Source organism: Pangasianodon hypophthalmus, chromosome 8 (genome assembly GCF_027358585.1).
Source record: "Pangasianodon hypophthalmus isolate fPanHyp1 chromosome 8, fPanHyp1.pri, whole genome shotgun sequence".
Classification (NCBI taxonomy): domain Eukaryota; kingdom Metazoa; phylum Chordata; class Actinopteri; order Siluriformes; family Pangasiidae; genus Pangasianodon; species Pangasianodon hypophthalmus.
In genome coordinates, this window is record NC_069717.1 from 25,121,949 (window position 1) to 25,140,123 (window position 18,175).

At 38.9% G+C, this 18,175-nt stretch overlaps 1 protein-coding gene across 4 annotated transcripts in view; it reads left to right on the plus strand.

Moving 5' to 3' along the window:
- Positions 1 to 10,815, plus strand: part of fgfr1a (fibroblast growth factor receptor 1a) — a 36,847-nt gene extending 26,032 nt beyond the window's left edge. Inside the window, exons 8-18 of one of the 4 annotated variants that reach the window (XM_026925142.3) lie at positions 984 to 1,128; positions 3,049 to 3,245; positions 4,188 to 4,333; positions 4,955 to 5,076; positions 6,423 to 6,533; positions 6,910 to 7,100; positions 7,200 to 7,322; positions 8,500 to 8,570; positions 8,676 to 8,813; positions 8,916 to 9,021; positions 9,505 to 10,815. In XM_026925142.3, the coding sequence (XP_026780943.1) occupies positions 984 to 1,128; positions 3,049 to 3,245; positions 4,188 to 4,333; positions 4,955 to 5,076; positions 6,423 to 6,533; positions 6,910 to 7,100; positions 7,200 to 7,322; positions 8,500 to 8,570; positions 8,676 to 8,813; positions 8,916 to 9,021; positions 9,505 to 9,684 (1,530 nt within the window). In that variant the 3' untranslated portion in view covers positions 9,685 to 10,815. The remainder of the gene's footprint in view (positions 1 to 983; positions 1,129 to 3,048; positions 3,246 to 4,187; positions 4,334 to 4,954; positions 5,077 to 6,422; positions 6,534 to 6,909; positions 7,101 to 7,199; positions 7,323 to 8,499; positions 8,571 to 8,675; positions 8,814 to 8,915; positions 9,022 to 9,504) is intronic. The other 3 variants (XM_026925145.3, XM_026925141.3, XM_026925144.3) reach the window with 3 other exon arrangements.
- Positions 10,816 to 18,175: the final 7,360 nt, after the last annotated feature.

Here is an 18,175-nt window from a genome sequence, read left to right on the forward strand (position 1 = left end):
GCCCACTCCCATAGGAAATCTGTCTAATAATTCCCAATCCCATATGAATTCTGACCAATCCTGCCCACTCCCATTGGAAATCTGTCTAATAATTCCCAATCCCATAGGAATTCTGACCAATACTGCCCACTCCTCTAGGAATTCTAACCAATCCCACCCGCTCCTGTAGGAACCCTAGCCAGCCGTGCGTATACCCAATGGAATTCCGACCAATCTCAGACACTCATGCGGTAATTGTTTTTGTTTTCTACCTGCTCGTGATATTTTCAATTGGTTCTTTTTTTTTTCCCAAAATGCTCACGTTAATGAATGTGACCTTTTTGTCCAGCGTGCTTTGTATCCACATCCACCCAAGTGACAGTAAAACCGCTCCAGCTACCTTTTTCATTAGCTCCCACAGGATCCCAGTCCTGATGCACACTTCTACATCTGTCCTTCTTGTCTGTTTCTCAATGCTTTTGTTTTCTACTTTAGCTTTCTACTCTTTCCTTTTCTCTTTTTAGTTTTATGCGATATTGCTGTCCTGTTTTCATTAGTCCAGCTCTTTGAGTTTCTTCTCTGCTGGGTGGAGTTCCATGTGGCCCATCTCGTGCATGTAGAGATGGACTATAGGGTGGTGAGGTTGGTGAATGGCCACCCCCATCCTCTAATTGATACCTCGTCCCTAGGTGTGGGTTTCCTTGGCAGGTGGAGCGCTCTTCTTCTACTAACCAAAGATCTAATCATCAGTTTATCAGCAGGGTCATCGCTGGAGCTGCGAGAACAACCGTTGATTCTTCTCTAAAGAATGGTTGATAGCCATGTGGACCTCTATCTCCTTCCATGATCAATCCACCTTTTTCATATCTTTTTCCTTCTGGGTGCTTTTTCAAAAAAAAAAAAACCTTCTCTGTTCTCTTATATTATAAACCTCCCTCTCTCTCTATCTCCTCTGGGTTTATTTCCGGTGCTCTCCTGCCTCATCCTGTGATTCTTGTCTCTAGACGGCAGGCGTCAACACCACGGATAAGGAGATGGAGGTGCTGCAGCTCAAGAATGTGTCTTTAGAGGACGCTGGGGTGTACACGTGCTTGGCTGGCAACTCTATCGGCCATTCCCATCACTCTGCATGGTTGACTGTCTATGAAGGTATCTACGGTTCTTTTGGTGCTTTATTTTTCGGTTTTTCCCTCTCACATTCGCACAAAGGGTCACGTTCAGCCGCACCACTCCGGTCTCACCATAACAGCCTGTAATTAAATACGCATTCAGGATTTGTTGCCGTTGGCAGGACACAGCCACAAGCCATCACGGTGTTGTAAGCTGAATCTGCTAAAGACACAATACTATAAATTGCTCTCATCTGTTAGCATCCAGTCTAGTGCTATTCCGGAACATTCTGATTACTGTACGGTTTTAATGAAGAAATTATATAGATGCAGCTTCATGTATTACCCAGAGAAGGGTTAGTTTTATCATGCGGTCACCAAAAGTAAACTGTTTTTGGCAATATCTCTGGTGGTCACTGCGGCTGAAAAGATCCCGTCCTGTGTGGAAGCTACTTCCTCTGTGTGGTTCAGCCACTCCTTCATTGATGTATGGAAGGAAGGTGAACCACTTTTCTTTCCCTCTCGGTTAAAATGGAAGTGGAAAGCCAAGTCAAACACCTCACAATCAACAAAATTGTGTATGAGGCTGCTCCTGATTACCTCTTATGAGGTTTGTTTTAATGTTTACTGAATACTATAACCGAAGCATACAGTTTACAGCAAGTTAATTTAGCTGTTTAATCAACAGATTTAGGGGAAATTGTAGACAGGTGGGCTTGAGGTTGTGATTTGACATGGCTATGGAGGTTCCATTTTTACCCCTTGCTTTTCTTTACTCCACTAATTAATATATCTGTTTCATATTAATATTTGTGTCGGGTGAAAAAAAAATTGACAAGGCTTCCAAAGAGTGCACTTTTGCCAACATCATTTCTTCTAGTGAAATGAATTCCTGGCATGCTCTTTGGGTTTGCTTTGATAAACTGCGTCCCTCCAGGGCTTGGAGCGGATATTGATTTATCAATTTGCTTGTCAATCAAAGCGTTAACACTGGTATCTTGGAAAGTGTGTGTATGGTGTTGGTGTTCAGCATGAACTGAGCTTTTACATATCTCCCTCTTATCACTGTTCTTTTGCACAGGCTTTCCAACAATTCCTTAGATTAAAAAATATATACACAAGATAAGTGTGGAAAACATTCAGTCACTATTTGACAAGTCATTTGATGTATTTTGTTATTTAAAAAATACTAAGTCATATTATTATTATTATTATTATTATTATTATTAATTTTACTGATTAATCAATGTGTTGTAGAAATGTATCTTTATTGTTCATTGTCCTTTTTTCCCCCCTGAGTGCACATGCATCTAACTCCCCGACAATAACTCGAGCCTTAAGGCTAGAGAAAATTGCTTCCTTAGAGTAAGAAACAGCTTTATCATTCAGATTTATCTTGTAACATTACCCCATGACCTAGCTCTCCAATTATGCACTGTTGACATGTACCATCTGGGCTAGAACAGAGCCTCACCTCTCAGCCAACACATGCAAACGAATGCAGTTTATTTCACTAGAGTCTGCTCACTTTAAATCAAGCTGCCATCTTCGGTGAAGTCGTGCACCGCTTGTGTCACAGCATGCAAGTCTTAGGTGACTGATAATACAGGACGTTTTAGTAGGCGAAGGCTGCCAAATGTCAGAAGCAGTAGTTTCATTCTGTCTCCCAGCACATAAGCAGAAGAATGCAGCCTGAAACCCGATGCTTGAAAGACGTGATTATGGCGCTACAATAGGAGTTTGTGCTCTGTGCCGTGTGTCACTGTTTGCTCTACATTTGTTTGTGAGTGTGTTTTTGGGTGGTGTTGTTTTTGGGAGGGTATATGTGAAGGCATGATTGTTGCGTATTGTGATTAGGATATGTTTAAGGATAAAGCACATCTTCCCTGCTCCCCCATCACCCACAATACCATCTCACCTTTTTTGTGCCACCTGTGCATGGCGCGTCTCTCCTGAGCAGCCTTGCCCCCAACCCCGCTGCCCAACCAGACCTACCTGGAGGTGCTGATCTACTGCGTGGGATTCTTCCTCATCTGCGTGATGATCGTGATCGCTGTGCTGGTCAAGATGCACAGCTCAGCCAAGAAGAGCGACTTCAACAGCCAGATGGCCGTGCACAAGCTGGCCAAGAGCATTCCACTGCGCAGACAGGTAACAGAAAGTAGATAGGGGGTTTGATCTACTCTACACATACTCACCATACATTTATATTAAGAAGGCTACGCAATACTAGTGTGTATGTAATGATCTCCCAGAAAGCATCTTGAAACATACAAGATTTTTCAAAAATAAAAATTTGATTTCTGGATTATTTTTAAATATTCCAACAACCAAACCGTTGAATACTTGCAGGACTGCCGTAGTGTCATTGAAATAAGTAAGGAATAAAACAAATCAGGTTGTGCTCTGATAAGAAAATAATTAAGGCCAGGGATGTAGCCCGATGAAAGTTACTGTTACCACCCAGAAGTTGATTAATTTACAATAATACAATAACTTCATGTCCTGTTGTTTTATTTTATATAAGTGTTTTATTTCTCTTGTACCACAGCAATGTACCAATGATTAGTGTTTTATTTAATTAAGGAACTTACTGTTGCAAAACTTACTGACTGTTACAAAGCACTGACAGTAGAGACTCCTTCCATAAATCTTAAAAAAAAAAAAAATCTCACAGAAATCTTCAATATATCAATGTCACTGAATTAGAGCAGGAGCTACTGTCCGAGCTGCTGTTATAGAAAATTAATCAACACCTTCTGACTAATCAGATTTGAGAATTCAAAAGCGCTGTGATAAAAATGTCAGTATATGACTCTTTCAATATCTAGCTACTGTTGCATGAAATCCCTACAGCCATTTGCTTTTTTTCGTAGCAATTTAGTTTATTACTGTTATTCCACCGAAGAAGAGCATAATTACATTACACTTATAGTTTAAATCTTTTGGAAGTGGTGAAATACCGATTTGTGAGTATACACTTTTCCTTATTCTACTAAAACATGTAAACACACACACACACACACACACTCACACACGTTCACACTGTGTGATGCTGTGCCTGTGAGTGGAGAGTAAGGTGTAAGTTTCTGTGTGCAGGTGTCTGTGGACTCGAGCTCGTCCATGCACTCTGGGGTGATGCTGGTCAGACCGTCACGTCTCTCCTCAAGTGGCTCCCCCATGCTGTCTGGAGTGTCGGAGTATGAACTGCCTCAAGACCCACGCTGGGAGCTGCCCCGAGACAAGTAAGACACACACACACGCACACACGCAGTTACATGCCATCATTCCAGTCAATTAGCCTTTTTTTTTATTTATTTTTTTTTTTAACTATTTTCAATTTAGACTTAATATTTGGACTTTAATGTTTAGAATATTATGTATTTTTAAAAGGTGACATTGGATAAAATTTGAGCTGAGTGTGTAGAGGAGCTTAGCGTAGAGATACCTGATGAAACTGCTTTGGGGAGTAAAGTGAACTCTATGCTCTGCCTAGCTCAAGATCCTCCAAGGCTAAAATATACCCCAATATGGATGAAACATGTAATTGATATCATTCTGCCTAGACTGATTTAACTCGCATCTTTTGGGCCCACTTCTAGGCCTGGTTCTCCTATCACAGAAAATATTTTTCCGCATCTGGAAATCAGCATTTATCTCTAAACCTTCGTGGTAGTTTAGTTATCTCCAGCTGATGCCTGATCCTGTTTTGTTTTGAAGTTCTGTAGATCTGTCCTCCCTAAATTGAAAGATCCATAACAAGGCAAAACAAGTAAAATCCAGATAGCATGATTACTGGAGCACAATGTAAATTTTCTCTCCCTCTCTCTCTCTCTCTCTCTCTCTCTCTCTCTCTCCTCTTTTAGGCTGGTTCTGGGGAAGCCTCTGGGTGAAGGTTGCTTCGGCCAAGTGGTTATGGGAGAGGTTCTGGGAATGGACAAAGACAAACCCAACCGTGTTACCAAAGTGGCTGTCAAGATGCTCAAATGTGAGTGATTTTTTTTAAATGCCTGTTATGTAAGGAATAAAACATGACAGAACATGCTGTTTTAAGAAAATAGTGCTGTGGAATAAATCAAAATAATGAAGTCTGGGTATGTTGAAACACAGACACCATTCCTCTGCATACGGTTAGATGAGGCGTGAGGGCGTACGCTTAAACGGCACTTCTGACGATTCTCCCAAGTGCATTAACTTTTACCATGGCATTAAGTCTCATTCGTATTCCACAGCTGTGCACAGCATCTTTTCATACACCACTGTGCTGCGTGTGCTGGTTTTGCAGATGCTGAATACCCCTCCCCCAAGGACACACCCAACCTTATTTACATTTTTTATCTTGATAATGGCCAGACCTCAGGACACTCTCATTAGTTACTGCTTTCTGCATCCAGAGCTGAAGACATCCCTTCACATTGCAAATGGAATTGTAATGGTGGCAACATAAAGGCATCCACTGACAAACTGCTGTGAGAGGATTGATGTTTAGTTGAATTTGCCCTACTTCCACCTTTGGATATCGTCCCTAATCCTCATGCATTAGAATATCTCATTCCACTCACATTCAGCTAGCGTTATGCACATCGTGTTTTCAGATGGCCTGCTGTTGGCACAATGCCCTGGGGGAAGAGAAATGGGTTTTACCAAGGCCTTGATATATGACAGGCTTTATAAAGCAAGGAAAAGTGCAGAGCTGGGAAAGTGAAAGTCAGTTCATCTAATGTGAATCCTTATGTTGTGTGGAGTCATGATACTATTCTGTGAACTGTGTATGAATTAAATGAATTAACCGAAAAAGTGTTACAGCTAGTTCCTTCGTTTGAAAATTCTATGGTAACAGAGACGCCGACATCTACGGTTTAGTTATAGCATTTACAACTTGACTCCGTTGCTACAACGATATGGGAGAAACCTGAAATCTAGGTGAACCTTGACCTGTGAATTCACAATTCTTGGTCTTGTGAGCCAATAGAAAACACGAAGATGGTACTGTGGTCTATTTGGTTGGTAAGAAAAAGGGCGGAGCTTCTTATAAGTAGTATCACATGAGATCGTTGCCTCACTGTTTTCTTGGCGCAAAGCTACACTTTGGTTTTTTGGTAATATTTCTCTTTTTCCCTCTGCTAGGATTGCTAAGATTTTTTTTTTTTTGTTAGCAAAGGTGGCACTGCTGGTATAACTTATGATTGACACCTCAATGTTCTATCTTGTCCATACCTCTCGGTGTTACTAAATTGGATGTCCCTCTGAGATTTGATGTAGCGTGACCCGTCACTTTAAAATGAGAATGTTAATGCTTGGCTTGCTTTCTTTGTTTCTTTTTTTTGTTTACAGCTGATGCCACAGAGAAGGACCTGTCAGATCTTATCTCTGAAATGGAGATGATGAAAATAATTGGCAAACACAAAAACATAATCAACCTGCTGGGAGCCTGCACACAGGATGGTAAGAGAGAGAGAGAGAGAGAGAGAGAGAGAGAGAGAGATCTATCAGTCATTTTAATTTCATGATCCTGTGATGAATGACTCACTCCGTATGCGTCAAAGTGGGGATCAATATGATTGTCAATTTACTGAATTGAGATGGACCTTGTGATGTTTTTTTGCCATTTCCTCTAAATGTTATCTTATTACATGAGTAATGTTCTTTCTGTTTATCTTGAAATCTATAATTGAATCATCAATGGTAGATCCTAAAACAATGCTCAATTCTTACCTGTGTTTAGGATATTACGGTGACTGAATCTTGTATCAACATGAGCCAGTTATTTATGGAATCAGTTATTTATGATTCAGACTTTCATGTGTAACTGATCTTTCAGGTCCTCTTTACGTCATTGTGGAGTATGCCTCGAAAGGGAACTTGCGTGAGTACCTGAGGGCCCGTCGGCCTCCTGGTATGGAATACTGCTACAACCCAGACCAGGTACCTGTTGAGACAGTGTCCATCAAAGACCTGGTGTCCTGCGCCTACCAGGTGGCACGCGGCATGGAGTACTTGGCATCCAAAAAGGTACAAGTCCCATTAACTCTGTTAAATCGAGTTCAGCTATTTCAAAGCCTCTCCCTCCTGTCCTTACTCTATTATATTAATGTGTGTGTGTGTGTTCAGTGTATCCATAGAGACCTGGCAGCACGTAATGTTCTCGTGACTGAGGACAACGTGATGAAGATAGCAGACTTTGGCTTGGCCAGAGACATCCACCATATTGATTACTACAAGAAAACCACCAATGTGAGTCACACGGTCATCGTCAGACATTCAGTTTCTATATTCTGCCTATGTGTGGTGGCCTGGGAAAACCCTTCATATGGTGAAATACTGACATTTTCTACCAAATACAGTATCTAATATGTTAAAAAAAAATGTTTGTGCTATTTTGGTAAGCCTGTGCCCACTGTAGCCTCAGATTCCAGTCTTTCGCTGACAGGAATGGAACCCGATGTGGTCTTCCACACGGTTCGGCATGTTGTGTGTTCTGAGATGCTTTTCTGCTCACCGTATTTGTAAAGAGTGGTTGTTGTAGGTATTAGCCTTCCTTTCCGCTTGAACCAGTCTGTCCATTCGCCTCTGACCTCTGTCATGAACTGCTACTCCCAGGATGTTTTTTTTGTTTTTTTGCACCATTCTGTGTAAACTAGGGAGTCTAAAATTGAAATTTAAATTACATTTAAAGATTTAATTTCCACTGTTGCACATCATGGACATTTTGATAGCTGGTATGTAATTACAACCTGAACTAATCAGACTTATGTTCTTTTTTCTACATTTTAACTATCCAGTGACTTGATCGAAGTGACCCATTCGCTGTGTGAGGAAATCACACTTAGCTGGCCAGGTTTTGGACATGTTTAGGATGTTTTTATCACTGCGTTTGTTAAACTGTTTCCTCACCCAACATGCTGTCTTCAGGAAGATAGCCAAGGCAAGGTTAGAAAGTAAACTTTCTTTAAAAAAAAAAAACCAAAAAAAAAAACAGATGAATGTAAACAAAAATTTCCATGTCCTTTTGAAGAAAGATATTTATGGTGGCTTAAAGCTGAGGTGTTAAATTATTTTTATTGGTAGGAGGAAAAAACTTTTTGGTTGTTTTCCAGAATTCAGCCACTGCATTCAGACATCTGACGGATTTTTCCCAGACCATCTCTCACATTACTGTCTAGACAATGCTATTTGTTCTTGTAGAAAAATACAGTATACCTTACAGCACTGGTTCTCAGTCCTAATACTGTGGATATCTTTCACATTCACTGGACGTTTTTGCTTCTCTTGCTCTTGAATGGCTATTTAATCACCTGGTGAGATGAATCAGGTGTGTTAGAGCAGGAAAAATGCAAACACATGCAGCTGAGGCATTGTTTTGCATTATCGATCTCTGCTCAAAGAAATGACTGGCTTTGGTTCACCGCAGGGCCGATTGCCGGTAAAGTGGATGGCTCCAGAGGCACTGTTTGACCGAATCTACACCCACCAGAGCGATGTGTAAGTCAAACGTGCCACTTCTGAGCTTCGTACTCTTAACTATGCACAGTTGACACAGCAGTATAATGGTGAAAATGATGTCCTGTCTCCTTTTCTCTGCTCTAGGTGGTCTTTTGGTGTGCTGCTCTGGGAGATCTTTACTCTGGGTGGGTCTCCATATCCCGGTGTCCCTGTCGAGGAGCTGTTCAAACTGCTGAAAGAGGGCCACCGCATGGACCGCCCCTCCACATGCACCCACGAACTGTGAGAGTTTATATTTATATGAATGAAATTTGGTGGAGAGGTATTCTTTTGGATATTTGTGTGGTTTGACTTCCTCCTTGATTTCTCTCATTCTCTGTTCAGGTATATGATGATGAGGGACTGCTGGCATGCTGCGCCATCTCAGAGACCTACCTTCAAACAGCTTGTGGAAGACCTGGATCGCACTCTCTCAATGACGTCGAATCAGGTGAGACTTCACTGCTGTACCATCACCTGTTAGTGTTGTGAATAACATTCGTTTTCTATCATTCTACATCTTACATTGTATATAAAGTGAGTAATGAGTGTTACATTGCTGATACATCTTCTGGCCTCAACATACAGCCATCCCCATCTAACTATAACAACATCTAATAAGTGAAAGGAGAAGAAAATAAAGAAGAAAGAAATAAGTGGGAAAAAAATGAACAAAATTCTAGTCCCTTTCCCAACCTGACTGCAGCTACACATCCAACAGATAAGACAGGTTGACAGACAGACAGACAAGACATCAGATAGACAAGTAAACAAGAATGCAAGCTTATAAAGTGTGGTCATAGGTGATGCTTTTCTGCATCTTTTATTTTAAAATCTTTTAAAAATGGCTTTTCTGCAATTTTTTTTATTAACAGTTTTCTTCCAAAACTGTGCTTTGATTTTTGATTGGAACATTTCTGCTCTTTCTGTTCAGGAATATCTGGACCTGTCAGTCAGTCTGGACCAGTACTCTCCCAGTTTTCCAGACACGCGCAGCTCCACCTGTTCCTCCGGCGAAGACTCTGTGTTTTCCCACGAGCCCAGCGTTGACGAACCCTGCCTGCCTAAATTTCCCCCAAATCCTAACCGCGTAGTGGCGTTCAAAAAGCGCTGAGCACCCTTCACCTGCTGTAGCGCGCTTCTACGCTGGACTTCATTCGTGGACTGTAGAAGAGAATGCTTAAAGATAATGCACACTATATAGTGGAAGAGGATGGTTTAGGACGTGGCTCATGTTAAGATTTTAAAGCATTGACTAATCATTTACAGACCCATTCTATAGGGCACTTGGGACAAATCTGAGCATCTAAATGGATAGACTCTTTTTTTTTTTTCTTTTTTTTTCTTGTGGAGCCATCTCCCTCATCTGGACTTAAAAAGAAGCCAAAAGAAGTGGAATTGGGACATAAATGCTGAATGTTACACACATTGGATATTTTTCATTTCAAATGAACAAGGATGTTTCTCCACCACCCTGACTCACACGGAGACAGAATTCCTTCAGAAAGCGTACTTCATTTACAGGACTGTCAAAAAGTATTCTAACAAATGGATTGTTACAATAGTAAAGTCATTTGGTTCGAATGACTTTCTTGTAAATACAGTTAGAAATTTATAAATATGAATATATATATTTACGCTCTACTTTTATCTTTATTACATTAATTGATTTTGTGGCTTTTTTGTATCTGGATGTCCAGTGGTTCATTTAGGGGCATTTCTGGAAAAGGGACAGAGCATTTGTCCACATAAAAATATGCTAATATTCTATGAATTGATAGCAGGCCAGTTTTTTTTTTTACTGATTTTTTTTTTTTTTTTTTTTTTTTTGGTTCTTGTTGTTGTTGTATACTCTTAATGGTGGTAAGCTAATGTAGCTCGGGGCCGCTGCTAGCTTTTCAATGGCATTCACTACATCCTCAAGATTAGTTAAGCTACGTAATTGTAGGCTATTTTAGTAGAAATCATTCCCATGTGTTAACGGTTGCTTCTGTATTAAAAAGTAGCCTCAGAATGGTACTTTTTAATGGTCTTGAGGTTTACTTAAAAAAAAAAACAACACACACACACACCCAAAAATTTGCGACTTAAGATGTGCCTTGGGAACTTGTTTCGACTTCCATGTAATGGATTGACTGTGTATAAAAGCAAAAGCCGCCATTCCCGTCTTGAAGGAGAAGGAATTGCGGATCACTTATGTCACTGTAAAAGCATTATGTTAAATAAAAAGCTATTGAAAAAGGAATCAGAGCCTTCAAAGTTTGGAATGAACTTCATAAACAACCTCATAAATATCCGTTACCAGGGTGAGTTTACAACAGTAAATTATATTAGGGACACTAAAGCAGGCTGCTTCGATCCTGTGATTGATGGATCTGCAGATGAATAGCACAGTTATTCACCATGCTATAAATAAGATATTAACGGCTAGCAATGACGCTGGCCAAGAAACGACTTGCATTAACATATATAATTGGTAAGCTAATGTAGCTTGAGGTTGCTGCTAGCATTTCAATGGCATTTACTGTATTTTCAAGATGAGGTAATCTAAGTAACTGTAGGTTATTTTAGTCAAAATCACTCACATATATGGGGCTGGTTCTGTATTATAAGGTAGCTTCATAATGGTCATGAGGTTTATAAAAGAAATTATACACTCTGTGTACAGATAATCCCAAAAATGCAGCTGGGGGTGAAAAAAGAGCAAAGCAGAGCCTTTAAAATTTGGAATAAACTTCATAAACAGCCTCATAAATATCTGTTACCGGGGTGAGTTTACAACAGTAAATTACATTAGGGACACTTAAGCGGCTGCTTCGATCCTGTCTTTGTTTAATCTGCCACGCCGATTAAATATGTTAATGTAAATGTCACTCCTTGGCCGGAACCATCGCTAGCCGTTAACATCTTATTTATAGCACGTTGGATAACTGTGCTATTCTCCTGCAGATCCATCAATCAGGGACCACTTTTACCGGTGACGACTGGCTCCCTACCAGCCGCTGATGCACTGCTTCCATCCTTAGCAACGCACAAACGCACCTCAGCCTGACGACACACTCCTGCCTCATTGTCCACACTTACTTTTACTGCCTCGGCCGCCGCAAGCTGCCAACGAGTCTTGATCTATTTGCTCGTAAGAATTCTTGAAGGTTGAACAAGTGCCTTTAAATTTAATGTGTCAATCCTTGAGGTTAAAATACAAGGGCTTTTATTGGACTCTGGTTGTATAATATAATCTATAGTCATAAAATGGAGTAGCTCTCTGTGGGATTGTTGGGCAGTGAGTTGAGAGAGATTATAAAAACGATGCCTGTCGAGGTTACTCTCGATGTCTCACAGTGTAAAAAAGTTTCCTTTAAAGCAACAATCCACCTTGAACGACTTGCACGTGTATATTTAAGATTAACCTGTGATTTAACTTCAGATTTGTTTTGTAATGAAATTCTGCCTGGAATTTTTTTGGTTTAAACATCTTTCATCGACGGTTCTGTTCACGGGTTCCTACATTACCCACAATGCTTCTCGACTATGTGCTCACGTGGGATTTAGGCATCGTTTCATCTCTACCTAAAGAGAGAGTGATGCGGCAGTGCTTTAGTACTTTAGTCTGTCTGGCTCTTGCAGCTTCTCATCTGGACTCTGTTGTAACTGTGCTAGCAATAACAATGTCCTCCTGTGATGTCAGTGAAGCAGACAGACGCAAACTTCTCACGGGAATAACCAAAATACCACATCAACCAATAAATGAATGCCAGAATCACTAAACATATCACAAATGTCTATGTTCAGTATAAAGCTATTTAATGTGTTTCAGGCTATAGGTTTCCTTTAAGCATGTAGTACTGTCTTCAGTTCAAACTTCAGTGCTGTTGTCTCCGCTTAGTCTTCATCCTCTTAGACTGAATTCCGCTATTCCTTGGTAACCTGGAATGTTAAATGGCTGTTTGTCTTCTGACAGACATGGGTTTGTATAGTAAAAAAAAAAAAAAAAGGCAGGTGGAGGAGAGAAACCATCAGACTAATGGCAGAATAGAATATAAGCATGGGATGTTGAGTGTGTTATTGCGTTTGACAGAAGTTGGGGGAGGTCACTGGATAAGTGAGTTGTAATACTTCACCCTGAAACACATTAAATATGATTATGTTTTAATATTTGCCATGTTTTTTTAGTAATTCTGGTGCTATGTTGTTGGTTGATGCTGCATTTCTGTTATTCCAGTGAGCAGATAGTGGTCATGTGCCACGGTGATGTCACAGGAGGACATTGTTATTGCTAGTGCAGTTACAATAGCTTTTAGTAGGAGAAAAATTCAACAATCTCAAACAGAAACAATAATCAGGCTGCTGTGAGCTCCTAAAAACAAAAGAGCAAGAGCTTCTTTTCTCACTCACCATTTTCCAGTGATGTCATCATAATAAAAAAAAAATTCAACGTAGAAATTGGCACAAACATCAGACTCAAAGTTCCAGAAAGCTGTGCAGCTATCGGGCTCGGCTACTTAACAATCCTTTGAAGAGTATGTTGGCACTTTGACGGCAGGATTAGCGTTAGCGTTGAAAGTTGAAGCGTTGGTTGCAGATCTGTTTGAGCAGGGTGTAGAGATGAGGACGTGAGAGAGCTGGACAGACTAAAGCACTAAAGCGCTGCCGCATCAGTCTCTTCAGGTAGAGATTAGGGATGCATCGATACCAATACTGTTACCCTGCTCATCTACTCATACTCGTAAAAAAGCTCCAATACCAAAATCCGATACCACGTGATACTTTGTGACGTACAGTATGTCGAGTGTATGTTGACATGTTAATGAACAGATGCGACGAAATGAAAACAATCTGGAGGTATTTCACAAGAACTGGTGGTAATTAAACCAAACTGCAAACTGTGCTCTATGAAAATACCAACAGGAGGAACTACAGCATCTTCCATTTTACTTAAGTCTGTTTATGTTGCTTGCTGCCCGCAGTTTTCTGCTTAACATTTTATTGCAGTTTTAACATTTAAAACAGTTTTCAGTTTTCTGCTTAACATTTAGGTTTAACATGAGCTTTAATAGAGAGCACTTCATTTCTGCGAGCACTGAGCACTGCCAGGAGGTCATGGGCGTCTACACATTCCTCGTGAGTCAAGCTGCAATTCATGACAACTTGCGTTCATTTTTTAAAGACCCCGCTCGCTGATATTGCTCCGCATGCTTTATTAAAGATACTGTTTAAACGCAATAACATCATAAACATAAAACTTAGCACGAGAAGTTCGTTGCTAGCAGCAACTGAAATATACAGAGCTAAATAAAATGTTCGCTTGACTTTAAATGGTGATGGATGTCAACACAAGGTGTTATGTCAACTCTCAAGGTTTGATATCACATGTCTTTTATGAATAACACCATTTTACTTTACTTTTTTGCCATATCAAAACCTCCCTCTACATATTTCCAGCTTTTTATAGTCCAGTGAAATATGTAGTGTAATGAGATTTTGAGATGTTTGGCATTTTAACATGATCATCTTGTGCATCTTTAATACTGGAGCTGAATAAAGAGGCTGATTCATTGCCCAATCCTCTTATTTCCAAAAGCCAGTCTGATTAATTTGGCAGCTCCTCTCAAAGTGTGTGTGTGTGTGTGTGTGTGTGTGTGTCACTCTGTGCGTTTTCCATCACTCATCCAGCCGTATCTGCCAGAGCATTTGCCCTTCACCTCAAAGACACACACTGCCTGTCAGAGTTAGTCTCACATCTGCATGCATTGCTCTGTGTGTGTATGTGTGTGTGTGTGTGTGTGTGTGTGTGTGTGGTAACTCCTGGCACAAGGATGCAGCTCCTTCCTTCAGGAAAAATGGAAAACGCACTGTCATTATCATTGGCAGCGCAAGTATAAACTGTAACAGCAAAACTGACACACACATATACACACACATACACACACACACATTTTTCCCATCAGGCTGAGCGGTTTGGGACGAGACTTCTAAATAAGCAGAGGAGGATCTGTTATCTCTCCGCCTAAAAGAGCTCGTCTTCGAGGCCTGGTGTCTGTGTTTGTGTGGTTATTCTTGGATATCTCTGTCTTTAGAAAGGTGCTTGGAAGATAAAGTGAACATGTCACTTAAATTTGTCCTTTACAGAAAAGTCACAAGAACTTTACAGGAAAGATATGAAATGCACAATCTATTTTTACATGTGATTTTTTAAAAATTAGCATGAAATTTTTTCTCTCACATAATGATTTAATTTCCACATGATTCATTTTTCACAATTTATTTATTTTCACGTGATCTTTTTTTTACACAGGATATATTTAATTTCACATGCAATTTTTGTCTCACACATAATTTATTTTTTCACGTCATTCATTTATTTTCATGTGATTTTTTTTCCACATGTGATTTTTACACAGTTCATCTATTTTTACATACTACTTTTTCTCATTTAAATTCACATGTGCTTGATTTATTTATTTTTAATGAGATTTTTTTTTACTCAATTCAATTCCTTTTGCATGATTCCAAAAACTAATCATTAATTGTAAAGCACTGTTTGTTTATTTTCACATGATTTGTTTTTTACACACAATTCATTTTTTCTCATATGCATTTTTCACATGTAGGACGTAGTGTCTTTATTTATCACATATTAATCACATGATGTCATGTTTACTTGTGATCACATGCAATTTCAGGGCTTAACGTGGTGAAATGCACTTTCACATGTTTTTCACGTTTGTCACATAATCACATGAAAAAAAACATGATCACGTATGTATATGTACGCAATGTCAATAGGATTAGATTAGATTAGATTAGATGATGGTGTGTGTGTAGTCCAAGCAAAGTATTTCAACAGATCAAATGAATCACTTCGGCTTCTGTAGCAGATCCAAAGACTTTTAGAGATTTTTTTTTTTAAATTTCATTTAACTTCTCTGATCCGATTAGCAAACTGACAACACGGCTTATTTTAAAAAGAATTCAATAACAGAAAACAGTGTTTAAAGATGACTGGACAGAGAAGTATGCCCTTATTTTCCACTTGAAAGATGAAGATGAAACCACTTGAAGATGAAAACAGATGTATCTCATCGGTTCAGAGTCTGTGACACTAGTTAAAAGTGGTAACATGAAGTGCCACTACTAAACAATAATCACTTGAAATGTACATTTAAATTAAAAAGGCTTATTTATAGTCATGAACTCATCATTCAAAGTTAACTGTTGGACTTTTAATGTTGGAAGTTTTCCTGTTCTAAATGCTGTAGATTCAATTTTAAAAAAAGTCAAACAAAAAAAACTCCAAAACCTCATGTTGCACAACATTGTGGTTTCAATTGAAAAGTTTCAACAGATCCAACAAATAATTCTAAACAACCAAACAGTTATTTTGGTACTTTTGTGTCTCCCATGCACAGCCATTTTAGGAAACGTGTTATTTCTTTGTTTTGACTAAAATTACAGCTAGTGGTTGCTGCTCATTATATGCTGTCGAGAAAAACGGTTGTGGCGCAAGTACTTTCCAACCACCATGTTTACGTGGTCGCTTTAGGGCTTTTCTGGACCCCTGCTCTTTATGAACGAGACACAGACGTGACCCTGAGCTGAAATCTTTTCTTCAGGAAGAAAGCTCTGTCATGTTCCTCTTTAACAAACTGCTTCATGTTTAATGGATTTAAAACATCAACAATAAATCAGCCAAATTCCTTCTTACAGAAAAGTCACACAAACTTTATATGGAAATAATCACATCATTCACGTGGTTTTAGACACATTTTCACACGTTTACACTGAAAAAAATATGCCATCTTAGAGATTTATCTAATATTTCCTGTTATTAGGTTGCAATAAATCAAATATACACTTATTAAATCTATTTCTAGATATTTTATTTTACTAATTTCAAGATTTAAATTTTCTTATTCTGTTGACAACTAATTTTGCTTCTATTAATTTTGCTTTTTTTTTTTTGCAGTTGAGTACAGTTTTTATTTTTCTACATATGATTTTTACATGAATCATTTATTGGCACAGGACATTTTTAATGGATGGATTGTGTATTTCATGTGTTATTTTTACACATAGTTCATTTATTTCACATTTGATTTTTTAAAGATTTTTATTTTCATGTGATTTTTTTTTACCCACGATTTGTTTATTTCACATGTTTTTATAATTCAGTTATTTTCACATGGAATTTTTTAACGATTTATTCATTTTCACATTCATTTTTAACACGACATTTGTTTTCACATGGTTCATTTTTTTTTTCACGTGGATTTTACACATGATTTTCACATGTGATTTGTGATTACATGTGATCGCTTCATATATTTTCACTTTATTATCAGATATTATTCACATGTGTTTACTTGGGTTGAAAATGTGCAATTTCAGGGCATAATATTGTGACAAGTAGTGAGATGTAATGACATTTTATTCACATAATCGCATGTGGAAAATACATATGATCACATTGGAATTGTTTGTGATTTCTCTGTAAGGGATGAGCCACGACACTTATCCGACAGACGCAAAAAAGGCATGAGGAGTTTCTGACCTGTTCAGGGTCACTGGCTGTGTGTGTGTGTGTGTGTGTGTGTGTGTGTGACAGGGGTTTGCATGGGGCCAGATCATCAGGGTGGAACAGAGAGCAAGGTCACATGAAGGTCATCCCCCATCAATCAATCTCAGAGTCCTATATTGTTTATTTCCTGCCTCTCACATCCTCCATTCTAATTCTTCTCCTCCAGTAGAGAGAAAAACTGTGCATCGTAAATCTTAAGAAATCACTAGACAGAAAAGGAGTGAGCCAGCCCGAGACAATGGCACGAATACACTGAGAGAATAGATTTCTACTCGAGCCTTGACACATTTCACGGTGCTTTTGTAATGTTGTGAACAGGTCCGGTTTGTAAATCAAGACAAGGAATTTGGAGCGAGGTGCAAACATGCTGTTTGAACGTGCTGACATTTTAGTTGACGGAGTCTGGTGAAGTGATCAGGACAGAGAGCGTAGACCAAAAAACACATGTCTTCTTCCTGAGAAACGAATTCCCATGCAGCTCATGCACAGCTTCAAAACACTTTCCAGCACGATCGATGTGTAACTGTGTAACTGTGTAAGTGTTACGGGTCCACCAAAAAACTTTAAAAAAAAAAATTAATATTAATTCATCAATTTTTATTTGTTATATTTTCCACTGAAAGCAGCAGAGCTGTAAGACTGGGACAGCTGAGTCAGGAATAATTTGGCTAAATCTGAAATGTACACATTTTTCCTCTTAACATAACTGATTGAATTTAATAATATTAGTATAACAATAAACTTTCTTAATAGAGCATTTTCATACATGTGGTAGCTCAAAGAGCTACAGAGCTGTACAATCAAGTAGTAAAATGAAATGAAAATAATGTAATAGAATTTGCAGAATAAACTAAAAGATGGAGTTGTCTTTTTATCTGTTTAATGTAAATATAAATAGATTAAAAACAAAAAGTATGTGTCCTTTTTTAATTGATATAATTCCTGTGGTGTAAGGGGAACAAAATACTTTGAGATGTGCTTTTATTGGAAAATATTGGACATCTGAGTGGTAACAGTAACTCTGCTT